General features: G+C 39.4%; 1 protein-coding gene across 1 annotated transcript in view; it reads right to left on the bottom strand.

Moving 5' to 3' along the window:
- ccdc88c (coiled-coil and HOOK domain protein 88C) overlaps positions 1-20912 on the bottom strand; it is a 53052-nt gene that overhangs the window by 15081 nt on the left and 17059 nt on the right. The window contains exons 4-20 of the mRNA XM_039667226.2: positions 16935-17004; positions 13850-13908; positions 12390-12473; positions 12172-12312; positions 11860-12047; positions 11537-11618; positions 10822-10980; positions 10322-10468; positions 9575-9719; positions 7550-7731; positions 7337-7474; positions 6159-7229; positions 5443-5570; positions 3419-3560; positions 3112-3297; positions 2864-3025; positions 1424-1701 (exon numbers count right to left, since the gene is read on the bottom strand). Coding sequence (XP_039523160.2) covers positions 1424-1701; positions 2864-3025; positions 3112-3297; positions 3419-3560; positions 5443-5570; positions 6159-7229; positions 7337-7474; positions 7550-7731; positions 9575-9719; positions 10322-10468; positions 10822-10980; positions 11537-11618; positions 11860-12047; positions 12172-12312; positions 12390-12473; positions 13850-13908; positions 16935-17004 — 3362 coding nt within the window. The remainder of the gene's footprint in view (positions 1-1423; positions 1702-2863; positions 3026-3111; positions 3298-3418; positions 3561-5442; positions 5571-6158; positions 7230-7336; positions 7475-7549; positions 7732-9574; positions 9720-10321; positions 10469-10821; positions 10981-11536; positions 11619-11859; positions 12048-12171; positions 12313-12389; positions 12474-13849; positions 13909-16934; positions 17005-20912) is intronic.

Here is a 20912-nt window from a genome sequence, read left to right as displayed (position 1 = left end):
TCAGGTGCGAATTTGCATTTCCTTTTAGTTTCCAATCAGTTTTTAGGGAGAAACTGAATATTGTAATGAATTACTTTAAAAAGTAACTTTCCTCAACACTGAATCTTGGGAACCAGCTTCCCCAATGTCAACAGTCCCCAAAAAACCCAGTACTGTTCTAAACTGATGTTGCTAGATTAAATAAATAATAGTAATTAGGAGATTGAGAGTGTGTGTTTGTGACAGGTGGCATGCTGGACATGGACGCTGAGGCCGGTAGACATTACAGCTGATTGGGGCCCTGACAGCCATCTGGTGACCCCCTCAGCTGAGGCCCCCAGAGACACACCACTGCATTATTCATGAGACAGAGTGATAAAAGAGACAAGGGGAGACTACAAAACTACAGGCACACAGAACCATGTTTTTCCTGTTTCTAACAAAAGAAACAACTTTCCACACTGCACCATGGAAAAATGAGTGTGACGTTGAGTAGATTAGTGTGTATTAGAGCAGGTTGTGTTTGTGCTAATTAATGTCTAATGTGTGTGTATAAAAATAAGGGACATTTTCCACTGTGACCCACCTCTTAAAAAAAACAATTCAGATTCCCATTGGGGCTGTTTCATGAGTAACACCAGGCCTTAAAGCCTACAACTGTTATCAAACACATTTGCTTATAGTTGGGGGGAAAAGGCTATTTTTACAAGCACTAAACCCTTACTAAAGGCACAGTCCACCGACAAAAGAAAACTCAGTCATCATTTACTCAGCCTCAAGTCATACCAAACATGTGCAAGTGACTGTCTTCTGCAGAACATAAAATAAGATATTTTACAGAATGTTGGTAACCAAACAGTTTCAGTTCCCTTTGATTTCCATTGTAATGGTTGTCCGTACAATAAAACGTCAATGGGAGCCGAAACCATTTGGTTACCAACATTCTTCAAAATATTATGCATTATATTATGACCGGAAGTTTCTTTAAAACTTTTAGTCGTAGTTTTGGAACGGCATGAGAGTAAGTACATGACAGAATTTAGATTTTTTGGGTGGACTGTCCCTTTAAGGGCCCTCCCTCCATCTCTCAAAGTCTCTGTCAGCAGTGCTAATGGTATGGGGTCATTGTGGCGTCTCCGCTCAGACCAGACGCAGCTCATTACTCTATTGTTACACAGCCTCCTCAGGCAGACAGAAAGATGCATAAGCTGCCACCTATGGAAAGGGTCAATGACTCAACAAACGTCCCCAACTGGGCTCTTAAACCTGCTGCAGAAAATTGTATAATTATTATATTTTTTTATTATTAATTATTTTTGCATGTCATTATTTTGTTCATGACAATTCTTCTTAAAATATAAGGTGGTATACAGAATATCACAAAAACTAGTTTCTTCCTGTTTCACATATAGACCTAATTGGACTGAGTTGGAAAGGGACTGACTTGCTCTCCAGCGTGCGATGTTCTTGCTCCAGAGCTCTCAGGCTGCCTTTCAGCGCTGCGTGTTGGGCGATGAACTGCTCGTACTCGGTCGCCTGCCTGTCGTGTACGCTGAGCAGGCGTTCGTGGTCCTGCGTGACTCGGTCTCGGGCTGCACACACCTCCTCGCGCTGTTTCTGAAGAGACTCAACCTCCGACTCCAGAGTTTGCAGCTGGGCCTGTAAAGCTCCATATTGAGCCATGAGAGAGGAGCTCTGGGAGATCAGGGTCGAATTTTCCACCTGAACAGGAGAAGAGAAGAACAACCGTGAAAATTGGACATCTAAGGATTCAGACAGACAGAGAGATAGACTGACTTTATCCTTGGCTGAACAAAGCAACTGCCTTTTTTTGCTGTATGGGTCAGAGAGGAACAGGTGAACATTTCATTCTCATTCTGGAAATGTCTGTTGAATCACACCTGCCATCTCTTTGGCCACAAAATTGTTTTCTCATGTCACTAATGACCCTTACTCAACCAAAAAACAGAAGGCGGCACCCTCACCTGTTTTTTTTTTTACGGTATTTGCTGACCCTAGTAAGCATTGGCAATGCCAACCATTTCTATGTGTCTGAAAATGTCAAGATATTTTTGGAGATCAAAAAGGAAGTGCTGATTAGCCAATCCCAAAATTCTTAAAGGGGTCATGACATGAGAAATCAAATTTGCCTTGATCTTTTGACATACAAGAGATCTTTGTACCATTAAAACATCCTGCAAGTTTCATATCTTCAAACGTCCTCCTCGTAATAACGAAAGCATTTATTTAATCAAGATCCAAAAACGACTCATTTGGATAATGTGGGATCTGTGACAACACACGGGCAAATACTTTTTGTGCTTGTGCCTGCCTCCAGAGCAAGACATCGACGAATAGTTACACATCATCGCATCATAGGCCCCGCCCACTCGAGTTCAGTAGCTTAACGGATGACATTTGCCTACACTGGATGCGAGTGTTGCGTTAAAAGCAAATTAAACCCATTATAATCACTGCCGCTGTCTACAGTGTATACAGAGGCACGCTCAGTTTCTGTTGCAATTCTCAACAAATAGAAAAGTAAATGGAAACGTAAAGGAAAGTTCACTTTGATGCGTCCTGTATAACAGCTCATGTACTAATTTCTTGTCATGAACAAGCGGGTGGTTTATTTTAATGGTGTAAGCAAGTAAATAGATGTCAAAAATTATTTCCAGGAGAAAAAAAGGGAGAATAGTAACATTACAAAATTTTTTATTAACAGCCTTATGTTTTTAAAAGAAAAGAAATTTGAAAATGTAAAATTTTTTTTTATTAAAATATAATGTTCAGTTCAGTAGTGAACACAATTAAGGCCTACTGAATTAAAATATAAAAACAGAAGCCTGACAGTAATGATTAATGTCTCAGAAATAAAATGTACCTGCAGTTTGGCAGTTTCTTTATGAAGAGAGGTGTTGTGCTCTTGTAAAGACGCTGCCTGTTTCTGCAGGGCTAGTGTTTGTGCGTTGAGCTGTGCATTCTGGGAATCTAACTGCTTCAGCTGCTCCTTCAGAAGATGTTTCTCTGTCTGCAGGGCAGCGTTCTGGGGAGTTCACAAAAGCATGTTACACGTTACTGGCGATAATGAATAAGTTGAGCAGCTGGGTTGATGTAAATATGTCATCTTACATTCTTCTCAACATCGATTAGTCTGTCTTTCATCTTGAGGAGTTCAGCTGTGGCCTCCCTCTGCTCAGTCTCCCACTTCTCTTTATCTGGGATCGATCTAGCCAGCCCCAAAGCCTGCTGGGAGATATCAGAGTGAGCCGCTTCCTCTTCTTGCCTTTGCTTAAGGGCCTCAAGGTTCTTTTTCACCTGGAAGGAAGACAACAGAACAGAATAAGATGCAACATGTCAGAGAATTCCTTTCACCATTTTCCCAACTTTCTGTGTTTTTAATTGTATATATTAGTAGTTTGAGAAGGCCTGAACATACAGTGGTGAGTTCAGTGCGAAGTTGCTGGTTTAAGCTTCTGCTCTCCTCCAGGCGAGACTCCAGTCTCTGGATCTTGTCTTCTCTAAGTTCTAGAGTTTTCTTCAGTGCCGACTCAATCTTTGTCTCCAGGATCTTATATTTACTGAAGAATGAATAAATGCAATGTTGGTATATTAGAATGTTAAATCTGTGTGAGCATCAGAATCTGACCAGTCAAATAGGAAAGCTTAGGTCTCTGACTGTAAGTCATTACAACAGCCTTAGCAATAAAATAAAACAAAAAGTTGGTCATTTAAAAAAAGAAGATTTCAGAATGAGATGAGGTTGAAATTACATTGGTTTGAAATAAACAAAGAGCAGGTTCTCTGTTTGACATAGCTAGTAGAAAAATGAACTAGTGAGTATTAAAAAGCTTAAGGGTTAAAATCCACAGGGCTGAACGAGTCCATAGATCAGTCATTTTTGGATTGTATCATTTATTATTTGTATTTATAACAATTGTCACTAGCTTTTACTTTTAGAGTTCCATGTTTAGTTTCATGTTTTTAAACATATTTCTATTTAGCTTTAATTTTAGTTTTAGTAATTTTAATACCATTTCAGTTAGTTGCCAAGTCAACATTAGAACATTTCTAATTTTCATTTAAGTTTTCAAATTTTAAGCTTTTCTGCTAATATTTATATTTTAGCTTTATTTCAATTAAAAAGTTTTGAACAGTTTCAACAAAACTGCCATAGCCTAAAGACACATTTAAAAAATTCAATATCTATCATATAACACAAGCACACACACACTTAGCTAAATGGGGACATTGCATAAACTTCTATAGTTTTTATATGCAGCTAGTTATAAATACTGTAACCTAATTCTAGCCCGCACCCTAATCTTACCAAAACACCTTTTTGGTAAAAACAGAATTTTTACACTAAAATAACGAACAAAACAAAAACCTGCATTTACTTTATTTTTAAGCCATTTTTACACGAGGACGTCCCCACAAGGAGGTTTTGGTATGGTAAAATATAGTAGTAAGTAGGTACACACACACACACACACACACACACACACACACACACACACACACACACACACACACACACACACCTTCTTGGAGGGATTACGAAGCACAGTGGAATGTGACTGTTAGTGGTAAATTTCTTCAAACACGAAGCGATTAGACAACTAGCTTTTTATGACACTATTAGCTGGTGAGAAATGTTGCCGTTTACATTCAGCCACATTCGTTCCTTTTGATCTAACTTACAAATACATGTCAGATGTCACACTCACCGTAATAATGGGGTTAAAGGTGAGAGAGAGAGAAAGAATGAGTATTTCCTTATAGAGAAAGTAGAATCCTTCACTACTGATCCCTCTACAGGGAACATTCCAGTGAAAACTAATCAAACTGGAGTATACCAAGAGTCAGTTCTGTAATTTCTTCATACTGGGGCTTCAATATGAAAGAAACAGTTATAAACACTGCAAAGCTCCTGCAGACAACAACCATGTAAAGAACTTATAACAGGTCACTGAACCACACACACACTATACAGTAAAGTTAGCAAGCACTTTGACTCAGATTTGAGGCAACTAAAAGTGTTGGGAAACACTACATTTAAAAAGAAAGTAATTTAGTAGCATGTAGCATGCAAGTAGCATTTTAGCTAATTTTGTATGGTGTAAATTTAAAAATGAATTTGTTACTTGCAAAATAATCGAAATGTGTAGGGCACATTACTTATAACATTTTAACCTCAACACAGGCAGTGAGAGGAAAGAAAGATAGAGTCGAGACAAGTGGTGATGGTATGTCCAAGAGAGAAAAACAAGCATGTCGCATTGGAAGTCTCCAACTTTAGCAGCACCTCACCTGCTACACCTTTCAGAGGGCAGCGTCCACATAAAACAAACAAGACACTTTAAAGCATCTTGCAACACATTGTAATTACAAACTACCAAATGAACTCTAAACCCAAGAAAGGATATGACTGATCATTTTCTTATTACTGGTATTACTCACTTGTCTTCACAGCTGTGTTCTTCCTGTAGAAGTCTCTCTCGATTCAAGCCGATCTTCTCCAGCTCGTGACTCAACTTCTCCAATTCATTACTCTGTTGCTGCACTCTCAACTTCTCATTCACCAGCTCCTGCTCGAAAGAATATGCAATGCCAACACTGAAGTCCAGCGATACCATACAGAGCACCACCACTTATTTCTCTTAAAGTTGTCTTTTGCATCACTCTTAACACGACACACAACGATAAGGCCAAAACCAGGGATGGAAATACGGTATTCAAACAATATGTCCAAAAAGATTCCGGAGCATCACATTTATAATTTTTCCTCACATTTTTCCTCCATTTCTCCTGCATCAGATTTGAAAGCCTCGTAACATACTTATGTACGCCAACGTCTTTACCAAAGCAACCCATGCAGATAGGTTTCTCATGTCTGGACATATAAATCGTATCTGATTCCTTGCAATTACTAATGTGCCTTTCTCAAAATCGACCTCAAGCTCGCATTCAGACTTTTCGATAATTTCGTTTGGCTCAGATCCAAGTCAAAATATAGAAGAAATGTCTCCACTTCCGTTACATTTTACTCGATGGCTACTTGGGAGTCATTAAATAGAACATTTTCATGAAAAAAAATTAAAATGTTTTACAACGGAGTACATTTTTAAGAGATTTCTTTCTTTATAGTGGACACTGATGTACTAAATGTGTCATACCTCTCTTAGTGTGGCCAGAGTCTTCTTATCCATGGTGGCCTGTTTCTGCAGGTCTTTGTACTCTCTCTCCAGCTCTTTGAGTCTCCCTGCAGCCTCTTTAAGGCGGCCTAACTCTTTATTGAGAGCCGTGCTTTCTTTCTCCATGCTGGCCAGCCTGAGGCAGTTCTCCTCCAGCGCTGTCTCCTTCGTCTCCAATTGCTGCTTCAACCTACGCGTCTCCTTCTCCAGCTGCTTCTTCTCCTTCTCTGCCTGGCCCAATTCCTGCTCCATTCCTCTCTTCTCCTTCTCAACTGCTTCCGCCAATGTTAAAGTCTGCTTCAAGCCCTCTAACTCTCGGTGTAGATCTTTCTTCTCCGCCTCATTCTGCCTCAGCTCGCCCTCTAGACTCTGGATCTTGGTGGCGCTGTTGTCCAGAGTCTGTTGGAGCCGTTGGTTTTCCTGGCTCAGACTGCCGTAGCTCATCTCCAATCTTTCGCTCCTCTTGGCTTGGGAGCGAAGCTCCTCCAAAGTGCGGCACATCTCCTCGTGTTCCCGCTCTAGTTCGGCATGTTCCTGCTGTAGTTGTGTCAGGCGAGCAGCTGCCGGCCGCAGGGTCTCCAACGCACGCCTCTGCACCAGGTTCTCCTCCTCAAGTTGCTGGTGATCCTTCTCCAGAACAGCCAAGCGCATGCTGGCGTTCTGCGCCGTGTCAGCCAGCTTCTTCAGTCGGCGATTGTCTTTTTCCAGAGTAGCATTCTCACACTCCAGGGCCTCGACACGCTCACTGCCAATCTTTAAGGAGGCGGCTTCCCGCTGTAGCTGCTCTCGGACTCGCTCCAGACGTGCTACCTCCTTTTCCATCTCCTCACAGCGCTCTGCTCGTTCACGGAGGGAGTCTAGCTCTTTAGTTGCCTGCCGTTTCTCAGACTCCAGGCGAGCAAGTTTACCACCGGTTTCAGAGATGGTCTGGTGGAGAACGCGGTTTTCAGTCTCCACCTCTCTCACACGAGCCTCACTGTTCACCTGAGCACGATTCCGGAGGGAGCTCACCGCCTGGGTCAGGTGCTCCTTCTCCTGCTCCAACTCTGAGATCTAATACCCCCCCACACACAAACACATATTAAGTTTATGAATGAATAATTCATATACTGTTAATCATCATGTTACATAACAAGAGTTTTCTTTCTTTAGATGTTCACCTGTCTGTCTTTCTCAGCCTGAATTGTTTCTAGAGTTTTCTCCAGTCTCTGTTTCTCCGTCAGTAGCTCATCTCCAAGGTTCTCCATGTCCTGAGTTGTCTGTTTTTCCTGGTCCAATTGGGATTGCAGACGCTCCAACTAACACACAAGTTTTCTCATCAGTATTCAATATTCTGGCTGTCAGTAAATAGTAAATGTGGAAAAGATATGTACCTTCTTGCTAAGACTCTGGTTCTCTTTTTCAAGCTCCAATGTATGCAGCTGACCTTCTTCCAGGTTGATGGAGGCTTCTCTTAACTCCTGGATTGTGCTTTGAAGGCATTGGTTCTCCTTCTCCAGCTTCAACAGTTGGCTGGATGTGGACTCATTCAGCTCGAACACAAATGACTTACGGGCTGCAGTGGGAGAAGACAAAACAATGCATGTCATTGAGATTGGCTGCATTGTTTTGTCTTCCCCCACTACTAACAACTAATCTAATTGAGATTATGAGCATCAGCTAAAAATGGTGCATCACCTACTGATTATTCATTATAACTGATTATCAATAAATAATGCTTTAATAAACTAAATGTTAAAACCCACATTGTCAGATTTTAAACCATACCGTATAGGCATTACATCAGCCATCAGCTAATGTACCTACTCTTTAAATGTTAAAACGGTTATTTAAAAATATTGATCAACTACTATTTTTTGTATTTATATTGTTTCTTATATTTTATATTGTATATGTCGTTTTTTGTATGTGTATACATTGTAGGGGTGTAACGGTACACAAAAATCACGGTTCGGTACGTACCTCGGTTTTAAAGTCACGGTTTGGTACGTTTTCGATACAGCAAAAAGAAAGAAATGCCAGAGAAATTTCCTATTTGTTTAAAGAAAAAATATTTTTAAATAAGTGTGAGTTTTCCTAGATCTTGAAACTTTCAGGTTTATAAATAGGGGTCATCTTTGAAGGATGAACAAATAATGTTTTGGTCATCACATTAAAAATAACATTTAAATATATATTTATTTATATAATATTTGAATTTTGAAGTGCTGGAAAAAGATGTGTGAAGTACTTGAAAGCATTTCACCATTCCAGCCAAACTGGTTACAGTTAGTGTTACTATATTAAATCCATGGTGAATGTTGCTGGTCTGTGGACGTAAAGTACTAGTTCATTCACGGCACAATGTTTCTCCTGGTTTCCATGACAGCGCTGTTTGATCTAATAGAGATCTACGGTTAATAACGGAGAAATGTGAATGCATCTCACTAGATCTCGCAGCGATGTTATTACCTCAGTGGCGAATTCAAATGTTTTCTTTACCAGATCTCTTAGCGCGGTGTGGTAACTGTTGCTTGATCGAGATCGGCTCGCGCTGCACAGATGTTGCTGGTCCGAACTGATAAACGATCCGTGAAGCACATAACGAGGAGCGCAGTTTCGTTCTGCTTTCATTACCCTTGCCATTTGGATGTTGCGCAACGTTGTGTTTGCCGCATCAGCACGAATTTTGCCGGCAAGAAAAATGGTCCAAGCAATCGTTCGGTTTGTATGCGTACCGAACCGGAAGCCTCGAACCGAAACGGTTCAATACGAATACATGTACCGTTACACCCCTAATACATTGTATTTATTAGATAGGCTGCAAAATAAATATTATAAATACATGAGTAACAAACATTAAGCAGATGCTTAGTCAACCGTGCATTACTTTTCAAAACAATGTATACACAGCTAACGGCTTACAAACAGCCTGAGGGTAGAGATATTTCAGTTACCAGTTCTCTCAAGATAACATTGACTTATTATAACATTGACTTACTTCATTACTAACAAATAAGCGTTTGTTCACTTTGCATGAACAAAACGGCAAGATTCTCTGTTGGCAGAATATTTGCATTGGGATGGGTTCTTAAAACAAACAATTGACAAACAGAAAATAGGTCATGACCAAAGTTTGACTCTTTGTGCTGTATTTTCTAAAGGGTTCTATGTTGGGTTAGTATTACAAACACAGAATCTAATATTCGAGTCCAAGAGTAGGTAGTTTCGGCAACCTCTGGAAGTGGTAGAAAGTTGACGAGCTCAAAACGTTTTAGACCCCATTTACACTTAGCGTCATCCACTTGGGATCCGATCAGCCAAAACGCATCTTAATATCAGGTGTAAACAGGGCCTAAGACATTGTCTCAGAAGGTTTCAAACTGAAATTTTATGTGAGAGCACTTTTTTGGACTCACCTTCATTGACCTCATTGTTCTTGGACAGTTGCTCCAATTCCCAGCCAAGGTGAGCCGACTCATTCATGCTTTGTTTCTGAGAGATCTCCAGCAACATGTTCTCTTCCAGCAATTCCTCCAGCCGTTTCTTATCACTGTCCCTGTCCTAATTCACATACAAAAGAAGAAAAATCGTATACTTAGGCCTGGGGGCAAAATGATCAACAAATCCATTGCATAGATGTTTTCTCAAATCTAGTGAAGCCTAGTGTGTTTCTTGGTAGTTTTTATGTGCTTGCCAATGTATTCTAGGTTGTGACTAGGCTGTCTGAGTGCATGCTAGAACGTTACTTGGCAGGTACTTTGGTAACAATTATTACAAAAATGTATTTTCTTTCAGAAAATCATGCTGCTTTGACGAGTTTCTCTCCATGTGAACAGACCTTAAGCTAAAATAGGTCAGGAATATGGCATGTGTTACATAATGCATGTTTCCACCCATAGCTAAAGGAACAATGGCATTCTTGCGGTCACTTCCAGAGGACCCTCAGGTATCAAATATCAAAGCTTTCATATACTTTGGAACCGGCCTAATGAATCAGCTAGGTCAACAGCAGGTTTTATCGCCCCTATTGTAGCGTATCACTCCTACGTTACAAAACAAAAGATGAATCAAGGATTATTTTGTAATCACATTGTGAACAAAACCAAACTGAATTGTAAGATTAACGTATAAACACCCCAAAAAATATTTCCCATAACACTCACAATTTCCATATCGTGCAATTTTGAGCGCAGCTGAAGGTTCTCTTTCTCCAGCTCGTGTAGTTTGTCACAGCGCCCCCTAGCCCCAGTTAGCTGCTCCTCCAGCATTGACTTTGTCTCCAACAGAGTCATATTGTCCTCTCTTAGTTCCTGTGCACAAAAGAGAGACAAGAGAGATGGCCAAAAAGAAAAGATCAAAAGTGATAGAGCATGACGACAGCAGACTGAGAGAGGGCTGTCAGTGACAGCTCAGGGCCTCGGACACCTGAGGCATTATATCTGAGAAATAAAAGCAGCAGGGCCTCTCAGTAGGCAGCTGTACATCAGTCACCTCACAAAGAAATCAATTTCTCCCCTTCTGATTAAAGTGGTGTGTGGCTTTATAATTCATGCTTTTCCAGACAATGACAAAGTCTAAGGCACATTGGCACACTGTTTTTTAATACAACGCTAAAAGCAAGTTCTTAAAATGGAAATGTAATATAGGGTTAGTGTCTGGTTACCTCTATGCGTGTCTTGTAGAAATGGACATCGTTTAGCTTCTCTTTGCAGCGAACCAGTTCCGTTTCCAGACGATCCACTTTTCCAGCACGTTCCCTTAAAGCATCCACCTCATCACGGTACACCCGCACCGAACGTGCCTCTGTCAGCAACTGCATGTTCTACTCGTACATTAATACAACAGATGATAGTAACTGATCGCTGAAGCTAGAGTAAAGTGTTATCCAGTTTGATTAAACCATGTAAAGTGTGAATTTTCCTTGGGGCCAGATTTACTAACAGCTTGCGCCTCTTTTGGCATTGAAAAACAACCGTCAGGATTTACTAAAGACACGGAGAGTGAAAAAATTAGCGCTGAAAAGGCATAGACAGGGTTATTTTTGAGGCCGACATTGTTGCAGATGTATTTGCAGGAATTTCCCTTTCATAATGTATGGGAGGAGAATACAAATGAATGTAAATTAATCATGCAAAAGGATTTACTAAGGTTTGCGCTAGTCAATTTACTGGTATTTGTGCCATTATTTAATGCCCAAATTTGCGCTCTTGGTAGATTGTTTTGTCATTACAGAAATTATCGGGCTTTGTCTGTATTCTTTAATTTGACCGTCGTCACTAGATCACACACAAAACTTTCCACTTCTATCTGTGCTTTTAAGGGATTGCAGTTTCATGCTAATTTGCCCTGTTTAGTAAATCTGGCCCTTGATGTGTTACCTCCTGCTTGAGTTTCTGAATCTCTGCATCCAGGCGCTCAATCTCATTCTTGGTATCAGTCAAATGCTCTGTCTTCTCCTCTCTGTAGAGAGTACATACACAAGAGTAAGTTTTTACAATACTGACAGGCTTAACTAGTGGATGACCAATATATTGCCAAGGCAAATATAAAAAATATGACAAAATTAATAATAAACATCAGCTGATATGGTTTTCCTCTCTCTGTGTCAGAAGCAGGACTTTTATTTTAACAGTGCTACGGCTGTCAGTTTAGTTAGTTTAAACCTGATGTAAAAAGTCGTAACTCTACAAAAGACACTTACAACTCTTGGCGGGAGCGCCGCAGTTTGGCCTTTGTGTCAGCCAGTTCCACAGCTAAATGCTGACGATCTTCTTTAGACAGTAGGGTGACGGGGGATAGAGAGGTGCGCTCAGGGCTAGAAAAACCAAAGAGACCGGAAGGCTGCTGGGACTGAAGATAGTCCCTTTCCTGTGTCAGCTCTATGATCAGCTAAGGACACAAATCAGACCTATAAGTATCTAATCAGTGATGTTCAATATCTTCAGAAGTTTAATGCAACTTCCTAAAAAAAAAAAAAAGTTGACTGTAGTTGGTGCTGCTTAGATTGGCATACCTCAGCAGACTCATCTCGCTCGTCTATGAGTTTACGCAGGTGAAAGGCCATGGTCCGAGACAGAGGGTCCAGCTGCTCAGCAGGAATCTCCTCAACCTCCATCCACTGCAGGTCCAGAACATTCTCCTGGTTGTGAGTTACCTGTAATCAAAAAGCCCTCAAATACATGCTCCATGTATGATGTTTATAAGTTATTGGTTGACATCAGGGAATCTCACTTCTTGAATATGAGTTACGATGGTAGCCTGTGTCTCAATGTCAAGCAGCTTGATCTTCTCAATAATTTCTTCTTTACGATCACACTGTTGGAAGAGAGGAAGAGAATTAGGAAAGAGGTAATGGATGGAAAGGAAAGAGAGGGTGGGAATGGGGAAAATAAAAGGAAACGGAAAGAGGATGAGAAACAATAAGGAGATGGTAGAGGAAAAAGAAAATAGAAAGAACCAGTAAAGGAAGAGGAAGGAATGTGTTAAGGGAAAGGAAAGGAACGGGAAAGGAACAGGAAAGAAACAGGAAAGGAAAGGAACGGGAAAGGAAAGGAAAAGGGCAAGGAAAAAGGGAAAGGAAGGGGAAATGATGGAAAAGGGAAGGGAATATAAAAAGTGAAGAGAGCAAGAGGAAGGGAAAGGATTCGGAAAGGGAAAAGGTAAGAATGATAAAGAGAGGAGGAAGGAAAAGAAAGGGAAAGAGGATGGAGAAGGAACAGAAAAGCAAAGCAAAAGGGATTAAAAGAAGAAGGTAAATTAAAAGGGGAGGGAAAATGAATGGTTAAGGGAACAGGGAAGAGAATGAGAAGAGAAAGGAAAGATGAAATGATGTGATCAGGAAGAGAGAAGGAAGGGAAAGGTACAGGAAGGGGAAGAGGAAGGAATGGGAAAGGGAAAGAGGATGATTAAGAGGAAGGGAAAGGAAAGAGGAAATTTTGGGATATGTAAAGAAACAAAAAGGGAAAAAAGCAATGAGGATGGGAATAATAATATAAAAAGGAAACAAAGATTAATGATAAAAGGAAAGGGAAGAAAAAGGGGAAAGAGATTAGCAAAGAAAGAAATAACTATCATGTGTATTAATGAAATCAGCACTGCAAAAGCATTTAGGAGTACGACTTAATGATGGTGATTAGTCTAATAAACTGCTGGCACAGATGAAACAACGGTAATCACATCAGAGATCGAGCCCAACTTTGAATAAAAGAATGCAGGGGATACTTTCAAATGGGACAAAGACTAAATTGTGCATCTCGTGACTGGAATACAGTGAGAGGAAGTTATGGTGGAGGATTAGACAAGCTCAAAGAAACTGAACAAAAAGAGAATCAGCACACAAATCTTATGCTGTGAAGTTGCAGGCTCTAAATCAATGCGAGCGGTTTATTATCCATTCATAGAACAGGAAAAACCAGCTAGAGAGGGGGCTAAAAGTGTGGGGACAAATAGGCCTGCACAAAACAGACATGAGAGAAACAATCCTCAGGAAAAGGAGACAAAAACTTTAGCATATCTAACCCAACTATATTTGCTAGCTCTTCTGGGACATATCTGATTTTGCAGCATAATAAGCGTGTGTTAGTTTTACTCTGGAAAAGCAGAGGCATGCCCAGACATGGTGATATGGATATGATTTCCTGTACTGGTCTCAAAATGTCGGTTGGAGGTTTCTGCTAGTTCAAGCAGTTTACCTGAACAGCACAGCCCAGTATTAGCAACAGCAGTCTCTTCACCTCCTCCATGCTTTTACCTGAGGGAAAAAATTGACAATAAAGGTACTATAAACGACAGAAATTAAAGAAATGAACACATCAACTATTTTGGCAATAACACAAACACTTTGATATCTTTGAAGTTTTTTAATTTGTTTTTCGAAGCTTGTTCTGTGTGTTGGTGAGTTTGTTTGTCTGACAGTGTTAGACTAATAAATACTCTGGAGAGAATGGAGTGGGTGTGGGGGTGCGGTCACCATGGTGACCATTTGTTGCTGAACGCCACCCCACCCTAAATCGTACCCCCCTTTACACAGACAGCAGAGGAGGAGCTCTTTACCAGGCGTGGGGGAAATGACTCTATTGTCCACTACAAGTGAAGCTTACTAAAAAACACAAACATCAGAGAGTGTTGCATATGTAACAAGATAAAAAACAAATTGACTTATAGCCTTTTGTGAAATATATTCATATTAGTCATTTTCAGGGAAAACATTACTTCCTTAAAGCTTTTCATGACTAGAATGTGGTCCACAGGGGCCCACTGAACAAAATGTACAGAAATAAGCTCCAATACAGCATCCAGGAAAAAAAAAAATAATAATAATCTCGGACTATTTTGATAACCAAGCAGAAAATGATGGCATAACCATGATAAGGGTTAATTTTATATATGCAAAATCAAAGTACAGCATCCTGTAGGTAGCAAGCATGAGCAGAGAAGGAAATCTAGTCTACGCACAAACTCAAAGGTCAACCTGCAGATCTGATACACACCTCATTATAACAAAGGCCTGTTATACGTGTCTGTTGTCATAGTCTACTCTAACATTACCATGTATTTTGGAGTATAACAGCAGACCTGCAGAAGTGATCAGGTGTCATGGTGCAAACCTTACAGTATTTGCAGAAGTTTAGTATAAGTCAGTCACATTTTGAACCGTTCAACACGCCACAGGTTTCATGTAGTGATATTTGAACATTATTAGACAATTTACCAGCTAATAATCTAGTCAAAATGTAGTTGATGTTAGTCAAATACTGCCTTGGTTTAGTAGGAAATACCTTTTAGCAAACTTTTAGTTATAATGATGTCAACTTGCATTGTTACAGGTTCAAGAATTCCCCGAATTGTAGTCAACATTTCCAACTGAATGACCACGAACAGACTGTTTTATGCCAAACGAAAACTGGAAAAACAAATCAGTTACGCCCAAAGCAAAATGCGTCCAGGTAAGAATACTTTTGCCATATTGTTCCATTTTTACAATACATTTTACAATAAAGAGTAGATATAGTGTGATACAATTTTCAGTAATAAACCAACCAATACAATAACTGTGCTGGTAATAACCCTCAGTCGATCCGACCATCTGTGAGGAGGGATAAAATATGAAGTATATTCTGTAGTTTTTACAAAAGTCTTGGAGCTTTTGCTGAGAAATAAACGTACATACACTACCTATATTATAACAATACTAAGCGGTTTAAAAAATCGACAAAGTTACTTTAATTGCAGCATTTTTTTTACTCCATACCATTTGCTAACAGTTATATAATAGCTAATATCTATACTATTTTTACATATTTTATTACACAGCTCTCTTGATTTTGATTGCAAGCATTGCAGAATTGTTCAGTCAAATATTTTAGTATAATGACAGATTAAAGCTTTATAATTGACTATAGTCCCAGACCATTTTCCTAGTTGTTCTGGTTTCATGTCTCTAGCTGCTCTACTGTCAACAGCAAGATCCCCAGTCAGCGCTTAGGGCTGGGCTTCATCCCAAGAAGTTTCCTCTGGCCTTTCTCCTTTCCTCCTGTCATTACAAGGTCCCCAACATGGGTTTCCTTCCCCAGAGAGCCAGAACCTTGTCTGCACATCCCATATCAGAAGGTGAAAGGAAGGTGAATGTTTATGAAGGCTCGAGTGTGAATGTGAGGTGATAAATGGGGAGGTTTGTTCAGCAGGGTGTACGTTTTACTTTAGGGCATGATGGAAAGTGGTAGTAAATGATTTAGTGACCATAGTGAAGATACAGAAACTGATCCAGATAATATAAGATAATAAAAGTATGCTATTAGGATGAAGATTCTACAAAACATAAACGTGCATAAAAAATACATTTTCTGGGTTAATATAGGCATTCTTTTTTTTTTTTTTTTAAAAAGAATGCCTAACATTGCGGTTTAAATCTTGCAAATGTTGCAGAAAACAATATATATGACAATAGAATTGTTGCACTATTTTCTCTTGAAATTCTGTCCACAGATTATGCGTCAGCCCTGTTACCATCCTATTTTTTCCTCTTTTAGGCCTGGTTTCACAGACAGGGCAGGATTAGGCCTTAGTTCAATTAGGGCATTTAAGTAACTTTTATAAACATGCATTTGAAAAAAACATTACTGGTGTGCATCTTGAGACAAAACAAATTTTAAGATTAAAGTAACATATTAAGCAGAGAGTTTAAGTTGTCCTTGTGTTTTGTCAACCCATCATGATTTTGTATAGTAAACAATTAAAAGTAGATATTGGTAAAAAGGTCAGCATTAAATTCTTTTTCTAATAGACACCTTAGGGAACACTTTAATTTAAGGTGACGTAGTGACACGTTATGTACTTACAATAAAAATAACAGTAAATTATGCATAATGACAAGTAACTAACCCTAAATAAAACAATAACCATAACTCTAGAGCAAATGCATGTACTTAATTAATATTACTCAGTACTTATCTAAGTACAATATAACTACGTCAACGTCACCTTAAAATAAAGTGTAACCACACCTTATTGTTTTATGACCTTGATCTAATCATTTCAAATTAAATAGTAAAACCATAATCTTGGCACCATCAAACCTGTCTTCTGAAGATATAAATACATGTATTACACACATATTAAAATGTGTGTGTAAAAAAAGCTTAATTTATCTTAATGCAGTTTATTAACACATTATAGAACATTTTAAAATGGTAATTTAAACATTTACTTAAACCAGAAAGGCACCCATTTTGTACCACGATCTAGTGGCTTATTTAAAATGATATGATTGAGCAATACCTGATAATGGGTCCTTGGCGATGGTCAGAACATTGGGCAGGTTCATGACGATGAGCTGCTGAAGACTCTCCTGAGAGAAAAAAAGAAAACATGCCTATTGTAAACGGGTAGACATGGAAACGTTCAGTGCACTGTAATCGCACCTTAAACATTTAATCAATGTGAAAGGACAACAGTGAAGGGTCAAAATAGGCATGAGTCAAGATTGAAAGCCAGATTGAGAGACGGACATCAATATTTGGGGCGAGTACCTAAAACAGGGTCAGTGGTTACGTGGGAACAGGAAACTCATACTTGCAAACAGACAGCCAGGAAATCAAAATGGAAATGGGAAGCATTAGCAGCCCCAGGCCAGACGAGGCATGTCTTGGGTGGAGAACATAAAATTCCAGCATACAGCCAAAATATGAGCCAAGCAATATTTATAAATAATAAAAAAGACGAAGGGAACAAGATATAAAAGGCATAAATATGCAGGAGTGCATGTGTGCCCATGTAATAATAAGACTCCCCTTCAGGCACAATGGCCTCCAGGGCAACAAAGCTCAACAAAGTAGACAAAGAACAAGACCATACAGGTCCAATTGACCAAACCCTTCATTCCAAAACACACAAAATTACATACCAGATTTATTGTTTCTGTGCAACTGTCAAGAAATAATATTCCACAATCATTTTGGAAAGCTGAACCATTCTTTTTCACAGATCTTGTTGGATTTTTTATATTATGTTATATTATATTTCGTTTTAAGTTTTAAAACTTATTTTCTAAAAGTTTTTCAGTTCCATTCTGTTGTGCTATTTTTGAATGGAAGACCACATGTGAACCAGTCTGATTACACAGGACATCCTTACGACCAACTAGACATACAGGCAACCCACTGACTAGTCAGTTTTCCTACTTTCAACAAACTGAAGTCATGCTCAGGCAGATGGACATGCACTCTCACCCGAGTGCATGGCTACACAGCTAATGAGAAAGAGTGCAATCCCATTTGACATCATCAAGCCCATACCCCCTACTGACAATTCCATCTTCAGCTCAGAGTAGTGACTCCCATGGGAGGTCTTTGTGTATAGAGACCAACAGAGACACAACCCTCATCCAGTACAATAGAGCTGCCCCAGCTGAGGCCGAGGCAGAGGCCAGACCATACGGCTTTTTTCAAAACATTGGCCTGCGAGCATTCCTTTCTTTACTACTTTCCCTACAAACACTGAGAATACTTAAGTAATGAACCAAAGACTTGTTATCATCTACTTTTCCCATAAGTATGTGCAGCCGAAGGAGTTTCAATACATCGACACGTCAATACAGCGATGTATGAAGCACAGGGCACACAGATATCACTTTTAAACCAAGCAGATTTCTGTTGGTCAGTGCAGCGAATCCATATCCAACAAAACTTGAACACATTGTAAAATTTGCGTGAGGAAATCTTTCGCCCTGATGTGAAATTCCCTATCGTCTGGATTCCAACTGAAATGACATGAAACGATTATTATAATTTGGCATTTGTTTTGATTTTTGAAAAGTTTGAGAGCCACGGTCTTTAGAGGTCTGCTACCTGACCCAATTTTTCATGAACCGCTTCGGGTTCGGATCAAGTTCATTTCATTCTTGCATGTGCTCTCGCTCGCTCTCTCACAGTACGGCAGACGGAACAACGCACAATGAGGAAGAACTTATTACGGTAGCAAATGATAGCAATGAAAGCTGTACTGTGGAAGAATTATGAACTTGTCAGTACAACCAACAAAGAGCTCAGCAGTTACGTGCAGGACTTGCAAAGATGTTTTGGCATTCGAAAGCAAGACACAGGTTGGCTACTCTACAGCAGAGGCCGTTGATGAAACTGTGTTTATTTACATGTTACTATAGTGACTGCTGCACGCAATCCAGAAATACAGCATATTAAAAAAGTTACTTTTTGTAAGGAAGCAATTTAGGTTTCAGGTTTCAAAAAACATAACAGTATTCGTCAGATCGGCTCAGGTCACATGATCTCACAGAAGAAACATTCATACAGGTTTGGAACGACATGAGGGTGAGAATTTTCATGCTTTTTGATGAACTAGGCCTAGTTCTTTCATTTCAGAAATTCAGTTTAGTCCAAGTCTAATTTGCATCATTACATCAGACACTTTCTAAATATCATCAAAACTAATGTTTCTCACATTAAACACAAGACAAACCTTACAATCCACTTGAGTAATCTTGTCATTCCTGTATTTTCTGGACCACTGATGTAAGACCACTTTTGAGATAACTATGCACAATGGAACAAGCAAGGCACTCTGGGAAGAAACTTAAGTGGTTTTGACTGACAGCCAGTCTGGTGGGTATAATTACATAAAGGTACACGTTTCAACTTGAGAGGGGGGTGGGGGGAGCTCTTCTTTATGGTCTTTTAATCAACAGCTGCACCATGATGGGGTGTGTACAGTTTTGTCAAGTTAAGCATTCTCTCCACAAACACCTCATTCTTTAATTGCCAAAAAACCTGATAATTTCTAGCGCTGCTTAGATCAAGCAGGCTAATTACTATTGATTCATATGCAAGACGAGGAGGCTTTCACGCCAGCATCAGTATCTCGTTTCAACCAACAGCTGAGGACGGAAAAAAATGATATAAAGGATCAGTTAACGTTCCTTACCTGACAAAGACAGGCTTAGGTAATTTAAGGTGCCTACACCATTTCAGATACATTACAATTGTAGAAACTACTGCAAATACACGCAAAACAGAGAAAAACTCACCACAAATATAACCTTCAATCATAACAGATAATAACAAGACGATACTGGACCTGCAATTTGCATCATTACTGAAAATTACCTGCAGTAAAATTACCTGAAGTAAATTATTCATGGACATGTATATCCATATCACAACGCCGGCAAGGTGTTGGTTGAAAGACTAGCCGCCCATTGAAAACAAAACAACCATTAAAGATGACAAATATTCTGTAAAATGGTGGAAAAACAAGGCGAAAAGCCAATGTTTTGATTTCACACAGGAAATATGGGAGTGTTACTTTCGCTGGCCTCCTAAATTTCACTCAACATTCAAACGGCATTTTCCACTGTAAAATCAGGACAACAAAGATAACCTCAACACCTTCATACTTTGTTACCCCACTGAACATCCACTAAAAATGGCCGTTTGGCATATGACTTCATGAGGTCATGGTGCAACTGGTCGGGATAGTTGGAAAGTTTCATAGAAACTTCCCTGAGCTAATTTCCTCTGTTCCCGTGTGGAACAATGTGTGAACGGTAAAGTAGGACCGGAGCACTTGTGCCTTTTAGACCTTTGGCTCTGGGGCTGTCCACTCCCTGCTGGCTTCAGCATTACGAGCCAGTGCGACACATGATCATTATCTATATTGAGAGTGTACGTTGGCATTCAGATTGGATTTGACAAATCATTTGATCTGAAAAACAACATGAAATCAAAATTTACTTACATTCTAGAATAATTGGGGTTATTTTTATGCAGATTTACAGGAGTGAATCTGCATAGAAAATAAATTACAGGCAAAAATAAATATGATTATTTGCCTATGTTTTTCAGGTAAGTCTAACCGTATTTCGGTACAGAAATTCAGAAAAATATAGAATAATCAAATGTAAAATAACACTGCATAGTCTTCACGGTATAAATTAAATATAATTTAACTTTGTAAAAGCTACGAAAGTGATAATGCACGTATCCAATATGATGATACGCATCAGTTTTCTTTCTCAATTGTTTACGTTCACGTAAGCCATTAGCGACTGCGTTTACGAGGATTCCCGCCGAGAAGGGCATTTTGATATAAACTGTTTTTTATATTGATAACAAGAAATGTTTCCCGAGCAGCAAATCAGCGCATACGAAGGGTATTGTGTCACTGAAGACAGGGGTAATGATGCTGAAGATTCAGCTTTGACATCACAGGAATAAATTACATTGGTCACACTTTAGATTAGGG

Source organism: Pimephales promelas, chromosome 15, assembly GCF_988280905.1.
Source record: "Pimephales promelas chromosome 15, fPimPro1.hap1.1, whole genome shotgun sequence".
Lineage (NCBI taxonomy): Eukaryota > Metazoa > Chordata > Actinopteri > Cypriniformes > Leuciscidae > Pimephales > Pimephales promelas.
Note: the sequence above shows the minus strand (reverse complement) of the source record. Positions and strands in the feature narration are given on the sequence as shown.